A 16058-nucleotide genomic window follows, 5' to 3' on the forward strand; every position below is an offset into this window, starting at 1 on the left:
TTAGTTAAGATTCTTCCTAGTTTTTGCTTTAACAATTACATTTATCCAGGTTTTGGTTTTGCTTTTGTTGTTACTTCACAAATTTTCGATTATAAAATTCCATGGAAAATCTAAGAAAGGCACTTTTTAGATTAAACTAGTTGTTGTAGTGTTTTTTGGATAGTTTTAAGACAAAGCTTTCTATTTTCTAGAGGGCTAGAGGTGCCCTGCTGCTGCCCATCTCCTGGTTTTTGTATCTTTTTGTGGCGTTTTGATGGTGCAGTCCTATTCAGGGCAAGTATATGCTCAAAAAGAAACCCAGTATGGCCGAAACAAAGAAAATTACAATATACAAGAACGGCCTCTTTTTCTCAGCCGGCACTGAGATATAGTCCTCGGACGGTGTCTTGAGGATCAACGAGTTGCGGTAGTTTTCGAGCAGAATCTTCAAGTGCAGATTCTCTGTTCGTAGTTCAATGTTGGTCTCCAGCAGCGCCTCCTTCGTCTCGGCGTTGGCGGGACGGACGATGGAGGCCGCACCGCCTACGGAAATGCACCTGGACTTTTCGAATACGCACTTCAGCTGGGCATCCCATAGCTTTTGCGGCTCCAGCTCCAGCTCCTTCCACAAGCCATTCAAATCGGTCAGATCGGCATTCGTCGGTGCGAGGACGCTTCGCACTAGGAAAGTGTCTGTCTTCTGCTGCTGATCGTGGTTGAAGGGCTGCAGGCAGATCCCCACGTGGATCGACCGAAGGGGCGGAATCAGGCCAATGCTTGGACGTACAAAGTAGCGCTTTGGTGCGGTTGTCTTGATCTTGAAGGCCAGTGGCGCCTCCGAGCTGTTGCGTAGGGTCAAAATTGTGACAATGGGCTGATTGAAGGGACCCGCAAAAAACAACTCATGCTCCGGATCAATGATCAGCGGAGGATCGTCTGTTGGTTTGCTCATGGCTGCTGTTTGTATGGCCTGAAAGGAATATTGTTTATAAATATACAATATTATTCAAGTTGATTTCACAAACCACAAACCAAATGTAGCTTACAAATTGTAAGAAAAAGTTGAATGTGAAGGTTTATTCTTTTCTTACAAATATTGAAGTATTTTCTAATGATTACTTATGAAAAGAATAATTGATTCTGGCATACGAATGGATGTAATACCAGCAGATATATAGAAAGATAGATAGTTCCTGGACCTATTCGAAAGTATCTGCATTCATTTTGGGACATAAGGCACTTCAGGCATTATCACATCATTATCGCACCCGAAAATTAGCATGCTGCCACCTCTCGCCACTCGCCACTCGCCTCCCGCCACTGGCCACTCGCCTCCCGCCACTCGCCACTCGCACCTGTGCCTGGTTTTGGCCAGTCTGCCTGCTGCTGTCACTTTTGGCCAGCAGCTGCTGTTGTTCGTTTCCCCCCTCCCCCACTCTTGTGGGGGCTCCAGCAGGGCTGTATTTGTTGCTTCGGTTTATGGCTGGGGAATTATGCTGTTAGTGTTGTTTATATTTAAAAATATGCTTAAAGCGTTGCATTGAACGCGCCAAACGGTTCGCCAATTGCCAAATAAATTACGAAATTTACAGGCAGCCCTAGCAGGGAGTGTGTGGGGGGCAGGGAGGTGGATTCCAACACGAAACGAAGTACCTGAAGTCCCTCGCCAAACAGTTTTCCTGCTGCGAATGGCTGCTGAGTGTTGGCCCATTTGGACACAATCAACGGCAACATTAACGATATCGCCTTCAAAGTGCCCCCCGACCCGACCCAAACCCAACCTCAAAACCCAGAACCAGACCCGAACCCAAACTCGGACCCGTACCCGGACCCGGACCCGGGCAATGGCAGGGCAAACACGCAAGCCCCCTTCAATGACAGACCCCCCCTCCCCCTCCCCAAAAGTTTTCCAGGTGAAGCAGATGGCCTTTACAGTTTAGTGATGGGAACGACTGGGGAACGACTGGGGTGCTCGTGAAATACGGAAAAGCGATGACAGTTTTTTAATCCAATAAATTTGGGTCATACCATAGTTTTGATAGAATTTTGGGTAATGCTTATGACTACAAAAAATATTACCTGGCAATTTTTTCGATATTAATATCATATTATGGAATAATACATCGATTTGCTTCAAAAGTAACAGTAAACAGCATAATTGTATTTTTTCTGTGATAATTTTTATTCCAATTTTACAGATTTATCTTTAAAAACAATCCTTTTTTTGTGATAAGTTTTATTCTGAATAACAAATTTATGGTTAAAAAATATAAAAAATTCTTTACTTTTCTGTGTCAATTTTTATTCTAAAAATCAAATTTATATTTAAAAAAAATTCTTATTTTTTCTGTGATAATTTTTATTCCAAAAATCAAAATTATCGTTTAATAAAAAACAAACTTTTATTTTCTCTGATAATTTAAAGTACTAACATATCAATAAACAAAAAAATCCTATTTTTTCTGTAAAAATTTTTTACCTAAAATATCTAAAAAAACAAATTTATCGTTAAAAAAATTCCTATTTTTTCTGTGATAATTTGTATTATATAAATTATAATTATATTATTATTATATTTACCTTTAAAAAAAAAACAAAAATCCCTATTTTTTCTGTGGTAAGTTTTATTCTAAAAAAAATTTTTGTTCAGTGATAATTTGTATACCAAAAAATTAATTGATAAACTAAAATACCAATTTATCGTTAAAGAAAAAAATTCCTATTTTTTCTGTGATAATTTTAACTCTAGAAAACAAATTTATCGTTTAGGAAAAAAATCCCTAGGATTATAATCATCCCAGGTTAAATAATTTGTGAGTAATGTACAAAATTTCAATAAAAAAAGGCAGGTGATGGGCAGGGTATTTTTAGATGAAAGACTTTTGCCAACAGATTAGGCTTAGAAATTGTTGAAATGCCATAAGCTTTATTCCTAAAGGTTCCCCTAAAGGTATTAGCTCTTATCCCAACGCAGAAATGTCCTCCAATGATGTACTGCCATTTGTATTTGCCATTACTGAAGTTCCATGCCCTCACGATGTCATCTCTGGCTATAAGTTTACCTGGCCCAGACGCCAGAAGAGTTCCATGTGTTTTGCTTGTTGCGTGTCCACTTTCACTTAGTTTTCAGGGGTGTATGTGTGTGTGTGTGTGTTTGTGTGTGTGTATATACTAGTGCGTCTGTGAACAGGTGAGTGTGTACCGAGAAATTGCGGTTTGTTTGCCAGGTAATTACATTTTGGCATTTTCTCTGTATGGGTTTGCCTCCACCTCGCACCTCCTGCCTGCGTCTGTGTGCGCTCCTCTACCGCCCCAACCACTCTTTCTCTCGATCCTCTGTGTGTGGGCATGTCAGCGTGATAATTATGCGACTATAATCGCACTTTTACATGCCAGTCCTCGGGATGGCGATGGAGGGTAGCGAAAGGCGGCCACTGCCGTGGCGGCAAGGACTTGGCTCAACTTGGAACTTCGAACTTGGCTGGAAACACTTGAACCTTAAACGAAATACGTCGTCAAGCGGCAAAAGTCAGCAGTCCCAGCTAATTAACTGGTCACAAGGTACAGTACAGACTTTGCCAACGACTCGACTTGGTCCGACCTCAGTCTCCCTCTCCTTCTCTCCCTCTCTGTCTCCACGACACACATTCATGCAATATTTAAGGCAAGAGTTGGCCGGGCTTAAACAAAAGCGAAAGGCATGTTTAATCATAAGAGCAAAAACAACATGGAATAGTCGCTCGCCATTGCCGTGTTGCCAAAGGCTTGAAGGTTCGCCTTCGCTGCAGAGCTAAACAGCAGCCGAGAAGTCGACGTGGCATACAAAAAAGGGTTAAGTAAATATTGAAGTGAATAAAAACCATGAAAAAGGGAGCCAAGCAAAAAATTCTTAAAAAAGAAATCCAAAAAAAAAGAAGGAGAGGTAATCCAGCTTCAGGGGACGAAGCGTTGGATACCCTGGCAGATAGTTTTTCGATTGGAACACAGACGTTGTTTCCTATTAAAAACCATAAATCGATTGGGATTTTCTTTGGCGGAGTTCTGTAGAATGATGTGAGATGATAGATGATATATAATAGTTATCTAGAGCTGTTTAAGGAACGTATAAGGTATACGCAGCCCTCCTACCGCCCGTACCGACCGAGGGGCGCTGCCGCATGACGCGCGCTGCGTTTTAGGGCTGCGTTTTGCCTGGGAGACGCGAGTAACGGTCTTTTGGGCCTTGATGGTGCTGTAATGGCATTGTCACTGGAAAGATGCAGTCAACGTCCCGAATAATACAATCCAAACAATAATATTTCCTTTATATAAAGTTCCAGCAACAAAACAAGGATCTTGGCAAAGTTTCCTCCAAAAAAGGCGAACATTTAAATACAAATCTAAAGCAGATCATGGCTGCCAAACCGGAATATATATAAATATATATACTTTTAAAGATCAGAAAGGCATCCATTTCTGTTTCTGGGCTGCATCGTAATACCCTCTGCTGGAGTCTGAAACGGGATTCCTACATATATATGTGGCAAAGCAAAGTGAAACGAAATGAAACGCATACAGTTAACTACTCTTTTGGCCATGTCGCGGACGGGGGGGGGGTGGGGGCTGGGGCGAATGAGCCAAAGCCAAAGCCAGCGCCAGAGCCAGAGCCAGAGCCGGCGTCAGAGCCTGGCTAGCTGAAGCAGCAGCTACCAATTAATGTCCTTGTTAGGCAGTGGCCTGTAAAATTGGCTTAAAAAATATGTAACCTTATGCGAGAGCGAGCCACAGACACAGACACAGATGCAGAACTTTTTTGTCCCTATACGGGTGTGTGTGTGTGTGTGTAAATGAATGTTTATGGGGAGCTGCACAAAATACTAATCAATGGGGCACTAACTAGGAGAAAAAACCTAAACCACAGGTCTATATACCTTTTTCTTGTTCACGAATCGATCCTCCGCATAAACTATAGCCATAGCACTCGTGTGTGCTTGTTTGCTCGCGGGATGTGGTGTGGTGTGCGATGGGAGAAATCCTTGCCACGACAATGGCTACAGTTACGTCCTGGTCCTGGTCCTGGTCCTGGCTGGTGTTGCTTTTGGCTTTAAGTGAAATAAAGTTCATACTGGTTTCGTTTCGTTTTTTATGCACTCGCGGCTATTATTTAATTTGCGCAGCTGGGCGTATATTGGTGACGGCTTTGACAGAGCCAGCACGAAGGCTTTCGGTATTTCCAGAGCTTCAGCCTTCAGTTTTTGTGCATTTCAGCATTTCATTATGGGCCACCTCATGCAATGCCATTGCAAATCATCAGATCCGGACATGAACACAGACACGGACATCGACACGGAGACGGAGATGGGGGCACCGAAGGACCCTGGGTTCCCGGGCCCGGCTCAAAGCGGTTGCCGGGCACGCAACATTTGACCAGAGACGACCAGACAGGGGCCCAGACCCCAAATATCGAATCCGAAATGCAACATTTTTCAGACATCAAAGTTGCCGCAGCGATTTTGCCAAACCAAAGACCAAGACCAGGCCAGGGCAGTGCCAGGATACAGCACAAAAGGATGGCGATGGGTGTGGGAAATACACAGGACACATGGGGCGGCTCCAGCCTGGGCTTGGGGTTGCATCCGTCTGGCGAAAAGAGCAACAACCGCACTCGGACAAGGCTGAATGGGTGAAAGTGGCAGTGAAGCCTCAGTGAAAGTGCACGCACACACACACACAGAGAAAAGGGGACGAAGGATGCGACGCCATCTAATCTGTAAGCATAAATTCCAATCATTTTGCAAATGGAATGTTCAAACGCAAACCAATAAAACCACAAAACACAACACAGCGGATGCCAGGGCGGGGCCCAGGAGGGTCTACAAACTGCAACGGGCCAAGGGTCAAGTGATTTTTCGACCAACATTGACTCTGGCTGGAGATTTCTTGGAATTGCACTGGACTTTGCCTGGCATTAGTCGGATTTAAGTCAATAAAAAGAGAACAAGTCGGCTCCTAAGGCCTGCTATGTACCCAGACCTAGTCGGACGACTTCCTTCTTTGCTACTGAAAGTAGGCCTGACTATGAGTGTTTCACGAACAGACGCATACATCATTTAGCAGAGGCAACAACACACACAATACTCCCCAATCCCACAGCAACACACACAACAAGTAAATACAAAAATGCCAACAAGCAGAAGAACTTCCTTCAAACAATGTCCCCTCAATTATGCCAAGGAGCGCCGCTGGGAGCCCGACTATCTGAAGGTAAGTGGTACCCTAAGCGCCTTGCCAACTACTCGATCGCTGCACCACTTGCCGCAGGTCAAGTGCACCGAGCTGGGCCTGGAAAACGAGTACATGCTGTATCAGAGACGTCAGCGGATCAGCTACCTGAGGGTTTTCTACATACTGCACATCCTAGCCACCCTGTTTCACTGCACAATGATACTAGTCTTCTGCGCTGTGAGTAGCATACGGCTCGATTGAGTGGTCCTGGGTCTAATCAAGCTGCTGTGCAGCATAACGGCCTAATCGTTTTCGATATAGCCGTTTATGTGATAGCCACTGTCCTCATTCTGAGCATACTCAGCGTCAACTTCAACGAGGAGTATGTGTCCAGTAACCCCTGGATTCTGACAATTACTTCAGTGCTATCCGCCCTGATTCTAGTATTTGCGGGTAGGCTTCTTGGTTAATGCAAAGGATAGGTTTATTCATGCCACGCCTGCCTGCAGATGTCTTTCAGGGCACCTATCAATACTACAAAAACGACTGGATGTTGGCCACCTCCTACGACACTTATACGATCCTGATAATCTACATGTTCCTGCCCATACCCTCGCTGCTGGGCGCCGTGCTGCTGGGATCGGCGGTGTCCGTGCTGTTCATCACGTACTTCATGAAGGTCGTCGCCACGCGATTCCATTACTTCAGTATGAGCGAAGTGGATGCGTACAACCAGATAAGTGTGGATGTCATACACTACTTTTGCTTCAACCTTCTGGGGGTCTTCTTTCGCATCATAAACGAGATTGTAGTGCGCTCCTCCTTCCTTAATCGCCACCAGTACATAATGGAGAAGATCTGGCTGCGCAACGCCCGAATCCAGGAGAAGATGCTGCTGGACAGCATTATACCGCCGCAGATAGCGAAGCCCATTCAAGAGGACATCAAGTCCAGACTGGCCAGAAAGGGCGACGCGGTGCGCCCGACGCGCGTCATGGAGCAGATCATGGCCATTCAGATCCATCCCGAGGTCACGGTCTTGTATGCGGATGTCGTCAACTATACGCATCTGACGACCACTGTGAACGTGGAGAAGTTGGTGAGGCTGCTGCACGACCTCTACGGAAGGTTCGATATGGCCGCCACCCAATTCGAGGTTCAGCGAATCAAGTTCTTGGGCGACTGCTACTACTGTGTGGCCGGCCTAATGCGCCCGAATCCGGACCACGCCAAGTGCTGTGTGAACCTGGGTCTGTCCATGATCTCACACATTCAGGAAGTGCGGTAGGTTACGGTGCTATTGCTGGAGGCACCTATTTTAAACATTTTGCAGGATCCAAAACGAGGTGGACATCGATATGCGCATTGGAATCCATTCGGGTAGCGTGATTGCTGGAGTCATTGGCGAAGCTAAGCTGCAGTTCGACATATGGGGTGCGTGGGACATTCCTATGATCAGCATTCCTTGAAGATAATACTCCTCCTTTGTGCAGGAACCGACGTGACCATTGCCAATCTTCTCGAGTCCACCGGTGCGCCAGGCTTCGTCCACATCAGTGGCAGGACTTTGTCGCAATTGGATGCTGATCAGTACACCATATTGCCCGGCACGGAGAGCGCTCTGGCCGAGCCCTTTCTGCGGGAAAAAAACATCAGAACCTACTTGCTGACGGGTGAGGTAAATATGGATCCCGACACTTACCGATTGGACAGTTGGGGTTCCTTGTCCGTGTCGGCACTGGACATCAGCGAGAGACCGGAATTTCACACGCATATTGGGACCGACGATTCGATTAACGATGAGCTGCGTGAAGAGTTTAAAAATATGCCGGTCAGTGGCGTTGAGTAAGTAGATCCCACAGAGGACTCTGATGTATCGAATCCTGCCATCACTGCTCCCTACTCCACAGACTTTTCAAGTCTTGGTCAGCCTGTTTTGGACGTAAGACTCAACCGACTGCCGATCCCTCCATACATAAGATCTGTCTCCATTTTAACGATCCCCATTTGGAATGGAAGTACTTGATGCAGTCGGACTACATGTTTAAGTACAGCATTCTGCTGGCCTGGTGCAGTGGCTGTAGCCTGATCTACATTCAGTTGATTGAGAGCCTCGATCCTTGCGATATATGCATTGTGATAAACTTTTTTGCGTTCTTTTGTCTCACGACGCTGCTTCTGATAGCCTGGTACAAGAAGATTTGCTGGTGGATGTACGGTCGCAGCGATAAGATCCTGTTTAACAAGTCGAACTGCAGGATATTCCGCCTCCATGATAAGATCGTACGTCACCTGACGGTGCGGGTTTGTATCTACGTCTTGATCTTGGCATCGTACTTCTCCCTCATCGTTCTCATAATGGTGAGTGCTTTGCTCACTAGACAGCCACGGTTTCACTTTGTTATGGACTCGTAGGTCAACTGCAATTGGGAGGAGTTCCAGATGAACGACATTGAGAGCAAACTGTATCACTACGAGATGGATCTGAACATGTGCTTCCATCCCTGGGTGGTCACAAATATGGTGGCCCTGATCATTGGCGTCAGCTTCACATTCGCCCGCATACCGTTCATGGTCAAGACAGTCATCACTCTGTGCTTCACGATCGTCTATATGGTGATTATATTTTTCCAGTTCGATTTCGTGTTCCATCACAGCGCCACCATTAATCCATGGTTTCCCTCGGAAATCGCTCATGGTATGCGGATCTTGATAACCCTATTTATGATGTACCTGAAAGAGCGACATTCGGAGTTCAACAATAAAATCGGCTTCGAGTGAGTATATCGCTCCTGATGGACCATCGATTATCGATTATCTCATACAGATGGAGCGTTGATCTAACGAAAAAGAAACAGGATGCCGATGAGACCAACCAATCGATTACAATTGTTCTGAACAACATACTTCCCGCTCATGTCGGTGGGTCTGGGGTCCCTTGGCTCTCACTGACTGGCTCTCATCGATCGCTTTCTCTCGTCCTTTCCACAGTCAAAGTCTACATTAGAAACCTGGCCAAGCACGAGCTCTACTATGAGGAATATAAAATGGTCTCCGTCATGTTTGCCTCGTTAACGAACTTTGAAATGGACCTGCGGCACTTGCGCATCCTCAACGAGATCATCAGGGAGTTTGATAGACTGGTGAGCCCCGCTATAAGTCCGAGATGTTCCATTCCATTCATTCCTATTGCAGTTGATTCACTATCAGGAGTACTACGTGGTTGAGAAAATCAAGATTGTGGGCTGCACTTATATGGCAGCTTGTGGATTGGACGTGAACTATGCCGACCGCGTCAACAACTGGCTGGCGAAGCGCGATTCCCTTTTGGAGGAGGGTAAGCCGCGATGAATGAATAGTAGATTCAGATACAAATAGTCGCTATCCCTCTAGTGGAGCAGGCCCAACGCACACGCAAGTCTTCCACTAAGGAAAATGTTGAGAGCCACGAGGAGGTGGTCTTTGTGATGGCCACGTTTGCCTTGGACCTAATGCGTACCCTCTGGACAGTCAAGAAATCCTACGAAGATCTTCGGTGGCATTATGATCGCTCTTTGATAGTCGGTGACATGACCATCGGCATCTCCAGTGGCGAGGTGATGGCCGGCGTTGTGGGCGCCTCTCACCCACACTACGACATCTGGGGCAGTCCGGTCAACATGGCCTCCCGCATGTATTCCACCGGCCGGATCGGACACATCCACGTGACCGAAGAGACAGCCCTTCTGTTGCGTGAATTCGGCGTCGACTGCATCTGTCGTGGGATGACATTCGTGAAAGGCGCTGGAAGGATTCCCACGTACTTTGTGGCCATTGATGATGATTATCACTTTGTGCCCGTGACCCAGTGGAGTCAAACATCTGACCGACGGCGATCGGTTACTGGACTTGGGTTACTTACCGACAGCTCTTCTTCCTACGAAGATGATTAAGGGATGGCACTCCCTTAGCAGTCATGGCAGAATCCTCTTACTGATCCTCTTACTGTATTCAAATTTTCATTAATTACATTGAACTTCAACTTTGAACCACAAAATCCGTTGACCCAAGCCCAAGATCACTACCCTACAAAGTACTAACATTATTTAAAGTCTCATACATATCATAACCATATAGAACTCACTTTCAGCCTAGACCAAGGGCCATCTGCCACAGACTGCCTGGACGTTAGTTCCTGGAGGATCAACCGAAGAATAGGAACTGAGATTTCCTTTCCAATCAGGCACAGCCAAAAGAAAACAGCCTTTCCCTGAAAGAAAATAGAGATCTACCATGGGAAACTGGCCTCCACAGCCGCGCAGATCCAGAAGCTCAAAAAGCGTGAGCCATAGACGTTATTTGGGTCAATGAGAATTTATAGAACATTTCCAAAAGGTTTCCTACAATACATGACAATTTGTTCATTGATATTTTGTTATGTACATCTATCGGAAAAATTCCCTTCAAAGTTGGCTACCAGTTCGATGTAATAAATTTCAAAGCACTCAAAGAATATTAAATAGCAAAAATGTCTGAAAAGCGCTTTTCCGAAGACGTGTGTCAGTACAACTATACCAAAGAGCGCCTTTGGGAGCGCAGCTACCTTTTGGTAAACCTTTGAAATACACACACCTGGTGCACTTATCTATATACATATGGACATCCCTAGGTAAAATGTGCGGAACTGCACTTGGAGGAGGAGTACCGCTTGTACCAGGCACGACTATGGAGCAGTTTTCTTGGGGTGTTCTGCCTTCTGCACGTGCTCATAACCATCGCCCACTGCGTCATACTGCTGTTGACCTGCGATGTAAGTCGAGCAGGAAGTGCTAGCTGAAGTATAGTCTCCTTGATCTCTTTATCCAGCATATCCACATGATAATAGCCGATGTGGTTATATATCTAGCGACTTCATTCGTTATTCTAACTATCTTGGGCATCAATTTCTGTGAGAACTTTGCCAGGCGGCACTCGTGGATTACCTATATGAGCTCCGTAGTGGCTGCATTGGCCTTTGTATCTGCCGGTGAGAAGGTCTATTACTAGAAGATCCATTACTAAAGAGAGGATATGCTTCCGTCCTGCAGATATCTTTCAGGGCACATATCATTACTACACCCACGACTGGGCACTGGATACCTTCTACGACACCTATATTATCTATATAATATACATGTTCTTGCCGATGCCCATCATCTCGGGTGCCCTGCTGCTGGGGGTCACAGTGTCCGTCGTGTACATCACCTACTTTGGGATCTACATCGCCACGGAGTACTATATGGCCTACGACTATGCCAGGTTCAGTGTGTACATTGTCCACCACGTGTGCTTCAACCTTCTGGGTATGTTCTTTCGCATAATGAATGACATTGTAGTGCGGTCGTCCTTCCTGGACCGCCATCAGTACATAATGGAGAAGATCTGGCTGCGCAATGCGCGTCGTCAGGAAAAGTTAGTTCTGCACAGCATTATCCCGCCGCAGATAGCGAAACCCATTCAAGACGATATACAAAATAGACTTGCCAGAAAAGTACGCGGACTTGCCGCGCGTCGCTCACCGGGCGTCATGGAGAATGTCATGGCCATTCAGATCCATCCCGAGGTCAGTGTCTTGTATGCGGATGTGGTCAACTATACGCATCTGACGACCACTGTGAACGTGGAGAAGTTGGTGAGGCTGCTGCACGACCTCTTCGTAAGGTTCGATTTGGCAGCCACCCAATTTGAGGTTCAGCGAATCAAGTTCTTGGGCGACTGCTACTACTGTGTGGCAGGTCTAACGCCGCCGAGTCCCGACCACGCCAAGAGTTGTGTAGGTCTGAGTCTGTCCATGATCACCCACATTCAGGAAGTTCGGTAGGTTATGGTTATTGATCGAGACCTTTGTATTTAAACATCTTGCAGGAGGGAACACGAAGTGCCCATCAATATGCGCATTGGGGTCCATTCGGGTAGCGTGATTGCTGGAGTCATCGGCGAAGCGAAGCTGCAGTACGATATATGGGGTGCGTAGGACATTCCAGATCATCACTCCTTGAAGATAATACTCTTCCTTTGTGCAGGTACCGACGTGACAATTGCCAATCACTTAGAATCCACCGGGACACCGGGATTCGTCCATGTTAGTGCCAGCACTTTAAAGGAACTAGAACCCAGCGAATATACGATAATTCCTGGCACCGATGCAGCCTTGGAGGATCCCGTTCTAGGCAAAAACAATATCACAACGTTTCTGATTTCTGCTCAGACTTCGCACCATTCCCCCAGTCGTTCCCTAGAGAGGATTGATTCATATGCTGACATCGATATATACGCTAGACCCGATATATACCGTTCTAAAACGATCAACGAAGAGTTGCGTCAGGAGTTTCGAATGATGCCAGTCTGTAGTTTCAAGTGAGTGTCGACTCTCTCGGACAAAGCACAATTCAACCATTAAGCAGATTCCGCACACCCCAGACAAATCTTTTCCTGTAGAAAGCGAAACCAGTCTATCGACCTTCCGTCGCCCGGGGTTACCAAATTTTGCCTGGTCTATCGGGATTCCAACCTAGAGTGCAAGTACTTGCACTCGCCGGACCTTATGTTCAAGTACAGCATGTTGCTGGCTTGGAGCATGGGTTGCAGCCTGGCCTACATTCAGCTGTTGACTCAAAACCGGAACCTACTACTTGAGGCCATAGTGCTGGACGCTGTAGTCTTAACTTGTCTGACCGTCTTGCTTGTCATATCTTGGTACAAGAAATTTTGCTGGCTTAGATATGGCAATAATGAGAACGATCGGCACAGATTCGGCAAACTTAGCTGCTGGATATTTCGGACCAGTGAGAAGATCCAAGCGAGCCTCAGCCTCCGCATTTCCATCTACCTCTTCATCATTTGTGCGTACAATTCCGTGATCTGCATCGTACTGGTAAGGATCGTCGACGGAGGGACTAACCATTGAGCCTAAAGGAGTGCTATCTTCTAGATGGGATGCGATCGCGAGGAGCTGGAAGTGATGTACATCGAGAGTAAACTGTATCACTATGAGGCCGATATGAGTGTCTGCTTCAATCCCTGGTTGATCTCCAATATGATGGCCCTTACCATTGGCATGTGTTTCACGTTCACGAGTGTTCCGTTCGTCTTGAAGATAGTTGTCTGTCTACTGATGACGATCTCCTATCTGGTGGTTATACTAATCCAGTTCCAGTTCGTTTTCCATCACAGTGTCACCACAAATCCCTTTTTTTCGGCAGAATACGCACATAGTTTGCTCGTTGTCATCGCATTTGTTACCCTGTATCTGAAGGAGCGACACGCGGAGTTCACAAACAAAGTCAACTTCAAGTGAGTAGCTCTGTAGTCCATACCCTAGACATCAGCTATTTAAACCTATTCAGTTGGCGCGTGGAGCTGAAAAAAAAGCAGAGAGATGCCCATATAACCAACCACTCGATAATAATTCTCCTGAATAACATACTTCCAGGTCATGTTGGTATGTTTTTGGTTGAGTTTCGGTTGAGCAAAATCATCGGACACGCCTCTCTTCCCCAGTCAACGTCTACCTTACATCTCTCGAAAAACATGAGCTGTACTACGAAGAGTATAAAATAGTTTCCGTCATGTTTGCCACCCTACAGAACTTTGAAATGAACATCAGAGGCTTGCGTCTGCTGAACGAGATCATCACAGAGTTTGATAGATTGGTAAGCCCTAATAGACTCTACTATTTATTAGTCCTTATGTCTGCCCCCTTCAGTTGCATCACTACAAAGACAATTACTTGGTGGAGAAGATCAAAATTGTGGGCTGTACTTATATGGCAGCTTGTGGACTGGACGTCAGCTTTGCCGATCGTGTCAGCGTCGAGTGGGAAAGAAGAGACTCGCTAATGTCAGAGGGTTAGTGGTAATTAACGTACGGTTCGGATTAGTAAGTGTGTCTACCATCCTTTTAGTGGAACAGGCCCGGATGGTTCGCAGACGATCTTCGAGAATGTCACAGAAAAGTCAAAAGGAAGATCTTGGCGAAGAGGTCGTCTTCGTGATGACCACGTTTGCCCTGGACCTGATGCGCACCCTCTGGATGATCAACAAGGCCTATGAGACGACATCCTATGACAAGTCCATCATCACCCCAGACATGACCATCGGCATCTCCAGTGGCGAGGTGATGGCCGGCGTTGTGGGCGCCTCTCACCCGCACTACGACATCTGGGGACACCCCGTTAACATGGCCTCCCGCATGGACTCCAAGGGCCTGATTGGCCACATCCACGTGACCGAGGAGACAGCCATTCTGTTGCGTGAGTTCGGCGTTGACTGCATCTATCGTGGGATGACATTCGTGAAAGGCGCCGGGCCAATGCCCACGTACTTTGTGGCCATTGATGATAATTATGACTTTGTCACCACCGCAGCCAAGCGAACGCCAAGACATCAATATCGGGAAAGGGATGAGTATCCGCTGGAAAGCGAATCGATGCTTGGCTTCTCTGGAGTCGATGACACCGATAGTAACGATGAAAAATACATATAAATAGGAGCTATTTTAATGGGAGTTATTACAAAGCCGCCTTGCCTTCTGTTTTCTTTGCGTGACCTGCACTTTCCCTTCCAAATATTATTAATGATTTTCTACGCCTACCAATTAAAAGTGTCAAAAGCAGAAGCAGCCGGAACCTTTGGTCTTGCCTTGGCTTTGTAATTGAATCAATCCCGAAAGCGTTTCAAATTTGAACATTTTTGAGTTGAGGAAGAGCCGCCAGCTCTAAGCATAGGGTCCTCCGGTTGAGTGCTTTCCGATTTGATGGGTACCCTTTTTACACGTACAATTAAAAGTAATTTTTACAAGCAATTTGCAAATTATGATGACGATGACGGTGACGGTGACGGTGACGGACATGAATGCTGATCGTATCCCTTTGATGCTGATGATGCTTGTCATTGTTTGCTGTAATTGACGAGTCCTCGTTACAGTGAAACATCAAAAAAGGCACGAAAATGCAAAAATACGGGTTAGACAAACCGGACAGACACTTTCGGCGAGTGCCCCGGGACCCTCTGCCTCCCCTCCATGCGTCCCTTTTTGCGTGAAATGGAATTCCCTTCACCCGGACACACCCGGGTCCTTTGACATGTAAAACGCTCCGTCCAAAGAGAATTCTGTTTTCGAATAAAAGTACTTCCTGCGTGGAAACAAATTGAAATGCATGTGCAATTCAAATGTGAATTAAAATGCGAAACTTATTTGCCCTGAAAACAGGGCAAAAATTAAATAAAAATGATTTTTTGCTGTCTCGTTTTGTAATTGATACACGTGTCTGCACATTCAAATATACTCGCACATAGATGCCCATAGAGGTGTCGTAATTATTTGTTTGCTTGATGCTTGTCATTCTCCTGCTAATTGAATATTTACACATGTAGAGGCAGGTGGCAGGTGGCAGGTGGCAACCGGAGCAGAAATAACTAAAAAGAATGTGGCATACGAACTCGTTAGCAATTTGGCTGAGTGCTGGCTCGTATTTGTACAGATACTCGTAGATGTTGAAAATTGAAACAGGCCATTAGCAGCAGAGAATTGTACTTCGGAGTACGGACCTTAAATTGATAATCTTCGAGCTATTCACAGCGTTATGATTTGTGGCTGCATTTCGACCAAAGGAGTGGGAAATCTGGTGTTCATTGGAGGAATAGTGAATCAAGAACAGTGTCTGAACATTTTGAAAGATAATTGTAAGCAGTTGGCCAAAGCATTAGGCCTATAAAGTAAGGTCTTGTCCATAAAACTGTCCAAAAGTAGTGGAAGCGGAACCCCTATTGTCTGATCTAAGCCCTATTGAAAATTTTGTGGAGCTACCAGGACCGCCAATATCGTTTAAGGACGGCTTCAGGAAGAGTGGGCCAACA

The 16058-nt window shown here is 45.9% G+C and overlaps 3 protein-coding genes across 3 annotated transcripts; 2 read left to right on the forward strand and 1 right to left on the reverse strand.

The window, feature by feature from the left end:
• Positions 1-262: 262 nt before the first annotated feature.
• On the reverse strand, positions 263-938 carry LOC6602221 (vesicle-associated membrane protein-associated protein A). The gene has a single exon (XM_002027262.2). It carries the CDS (start codon positions 929-931, stop codon positions 269-271), a length of 663 nt encoding a protein of 220 aa, XP_002027298.2. The 5' UTR covers positions 932-938; the 3' UTR covers positions 263-268.
• A 5170-nt stretch (positions 939-6108) lies between these two features.
• Positions 6109-10115, forward strand: LOC6602220 (adenylyl cyclase X E). The gene is made up of 12 exons (XM_026987381.1): positions 6109-6222; positions 6280-6420; positions 6477-6636; positions 6693-7467; positions 7517-7617; positions 7677-8028; positions 8094-8544; positions 8599-8960; positions 9011-9105; positions 9175-9326; positions 9379-9520; positions 9577-10115. The coding sequence occupies exons 1-12, from the start codon at positions 6139-6141 to the stop codon at positions 10113-10115; spliced, it is 3354 nt and encodes a 1117-aa protein (XP_026843182.1). The 5' UTR covers positions 6109-6138.
• A 575-nt stretch (positions 10116-10690) lies between these two features.
• Positions 10691-14809, forward strand: LOC6602219 (adenylyl cyclase X E). Its single transcript, XM_026987382.1, has 12 exons — positions 10691-10771; positions 10832-10972; positions 11029-11188; positions 11250-12018; positions 12067-12167; positions 12225-12558; positions 12622-13075; positions 13133-13494; positions 13548-13642; positions 13702-13853; positions 13907-14048; positions 14105-14809. Exons 1-12 carry the CDS (start codon positions 10691-10693, stop codon positions 14683-14685), a joined length of 3372 nt encoding a protein of 1123 aa, XP_026843183.1. The 3' UTR covers positions 14686-14809.
• The last annotated feature ends 1249 nt before the right edge of the window (positions 14810-16058 follow it).

Source organism: Drosophila persimilis, unplaced genomic scaffold (genome assembly GCF_003286085.1).
Source record: "Drosophila persimilis strain 14011-0111.01,24,50 unplaced genomic scaffold, DperRS2 tig00000124-arrow-pilon, whole genome shotgun sequence".
Lineage (NCBI taxonomy): Eukaryota > Metazoa > Arthropoda > Insecta > Diptera > Drosophilidae > Drosophila > Drosophila persimilis.

Excerpts from the sequence above, each read along its gene's own strand:
- LOC6602221 (XM_002027262.2), bottom strand. The coding sequence starts at position 931 with ATGAGCAAACCAACAGACGATCCTCCGCTGATCATTGATCCGGAGCAT.
- LOC6602220 (XM_026987381.1), top strand. The coding sequence starts at position 6,139 with ATGCCAACAAGCAGAAGAACTTCCTTCAAACAATGTCCCCTCAATTAT. Across the intron at positions 6,637-6,692 it reads CCTGATTCTAGTATTTGCGG|ATGTCTTTCAGGGCACCTAT; the intron begins GTAGGCTTCTTG and ends GCCTGCCTGCAG. Across the intron at positions 8,545-8,598 it reads CCCTCATCGTTCTCATAATG|GTCAACTGCAATTGGGAGGA; the intron begins GTGAGTGCTTTG and ends ATGGACTCGTAG.
- LOC6602219 (XM_026987382.1), top strand. The coding sequence starts at position 10,691 with ATGTCTGAAAAGCGCTTTTCCGAAGACGTGTGTCAGTACAACTATACC. Across the intron at positions 10,772-10,831 it reads GGGAGCGCAGCTACCTTTTG|GTAAAATGTGCGGAACTGCA; the intron begins GTAAACCTTTGA and ends GGACATCCCTAG. Across the intron at positions 12,019-12,066 it reads ACCCACATTCAGGAAGTTCG|GAGGGAACACGAAGTGCCCA; the intron begins GTAGGTTATGGT and ends AACATCTTGCAG.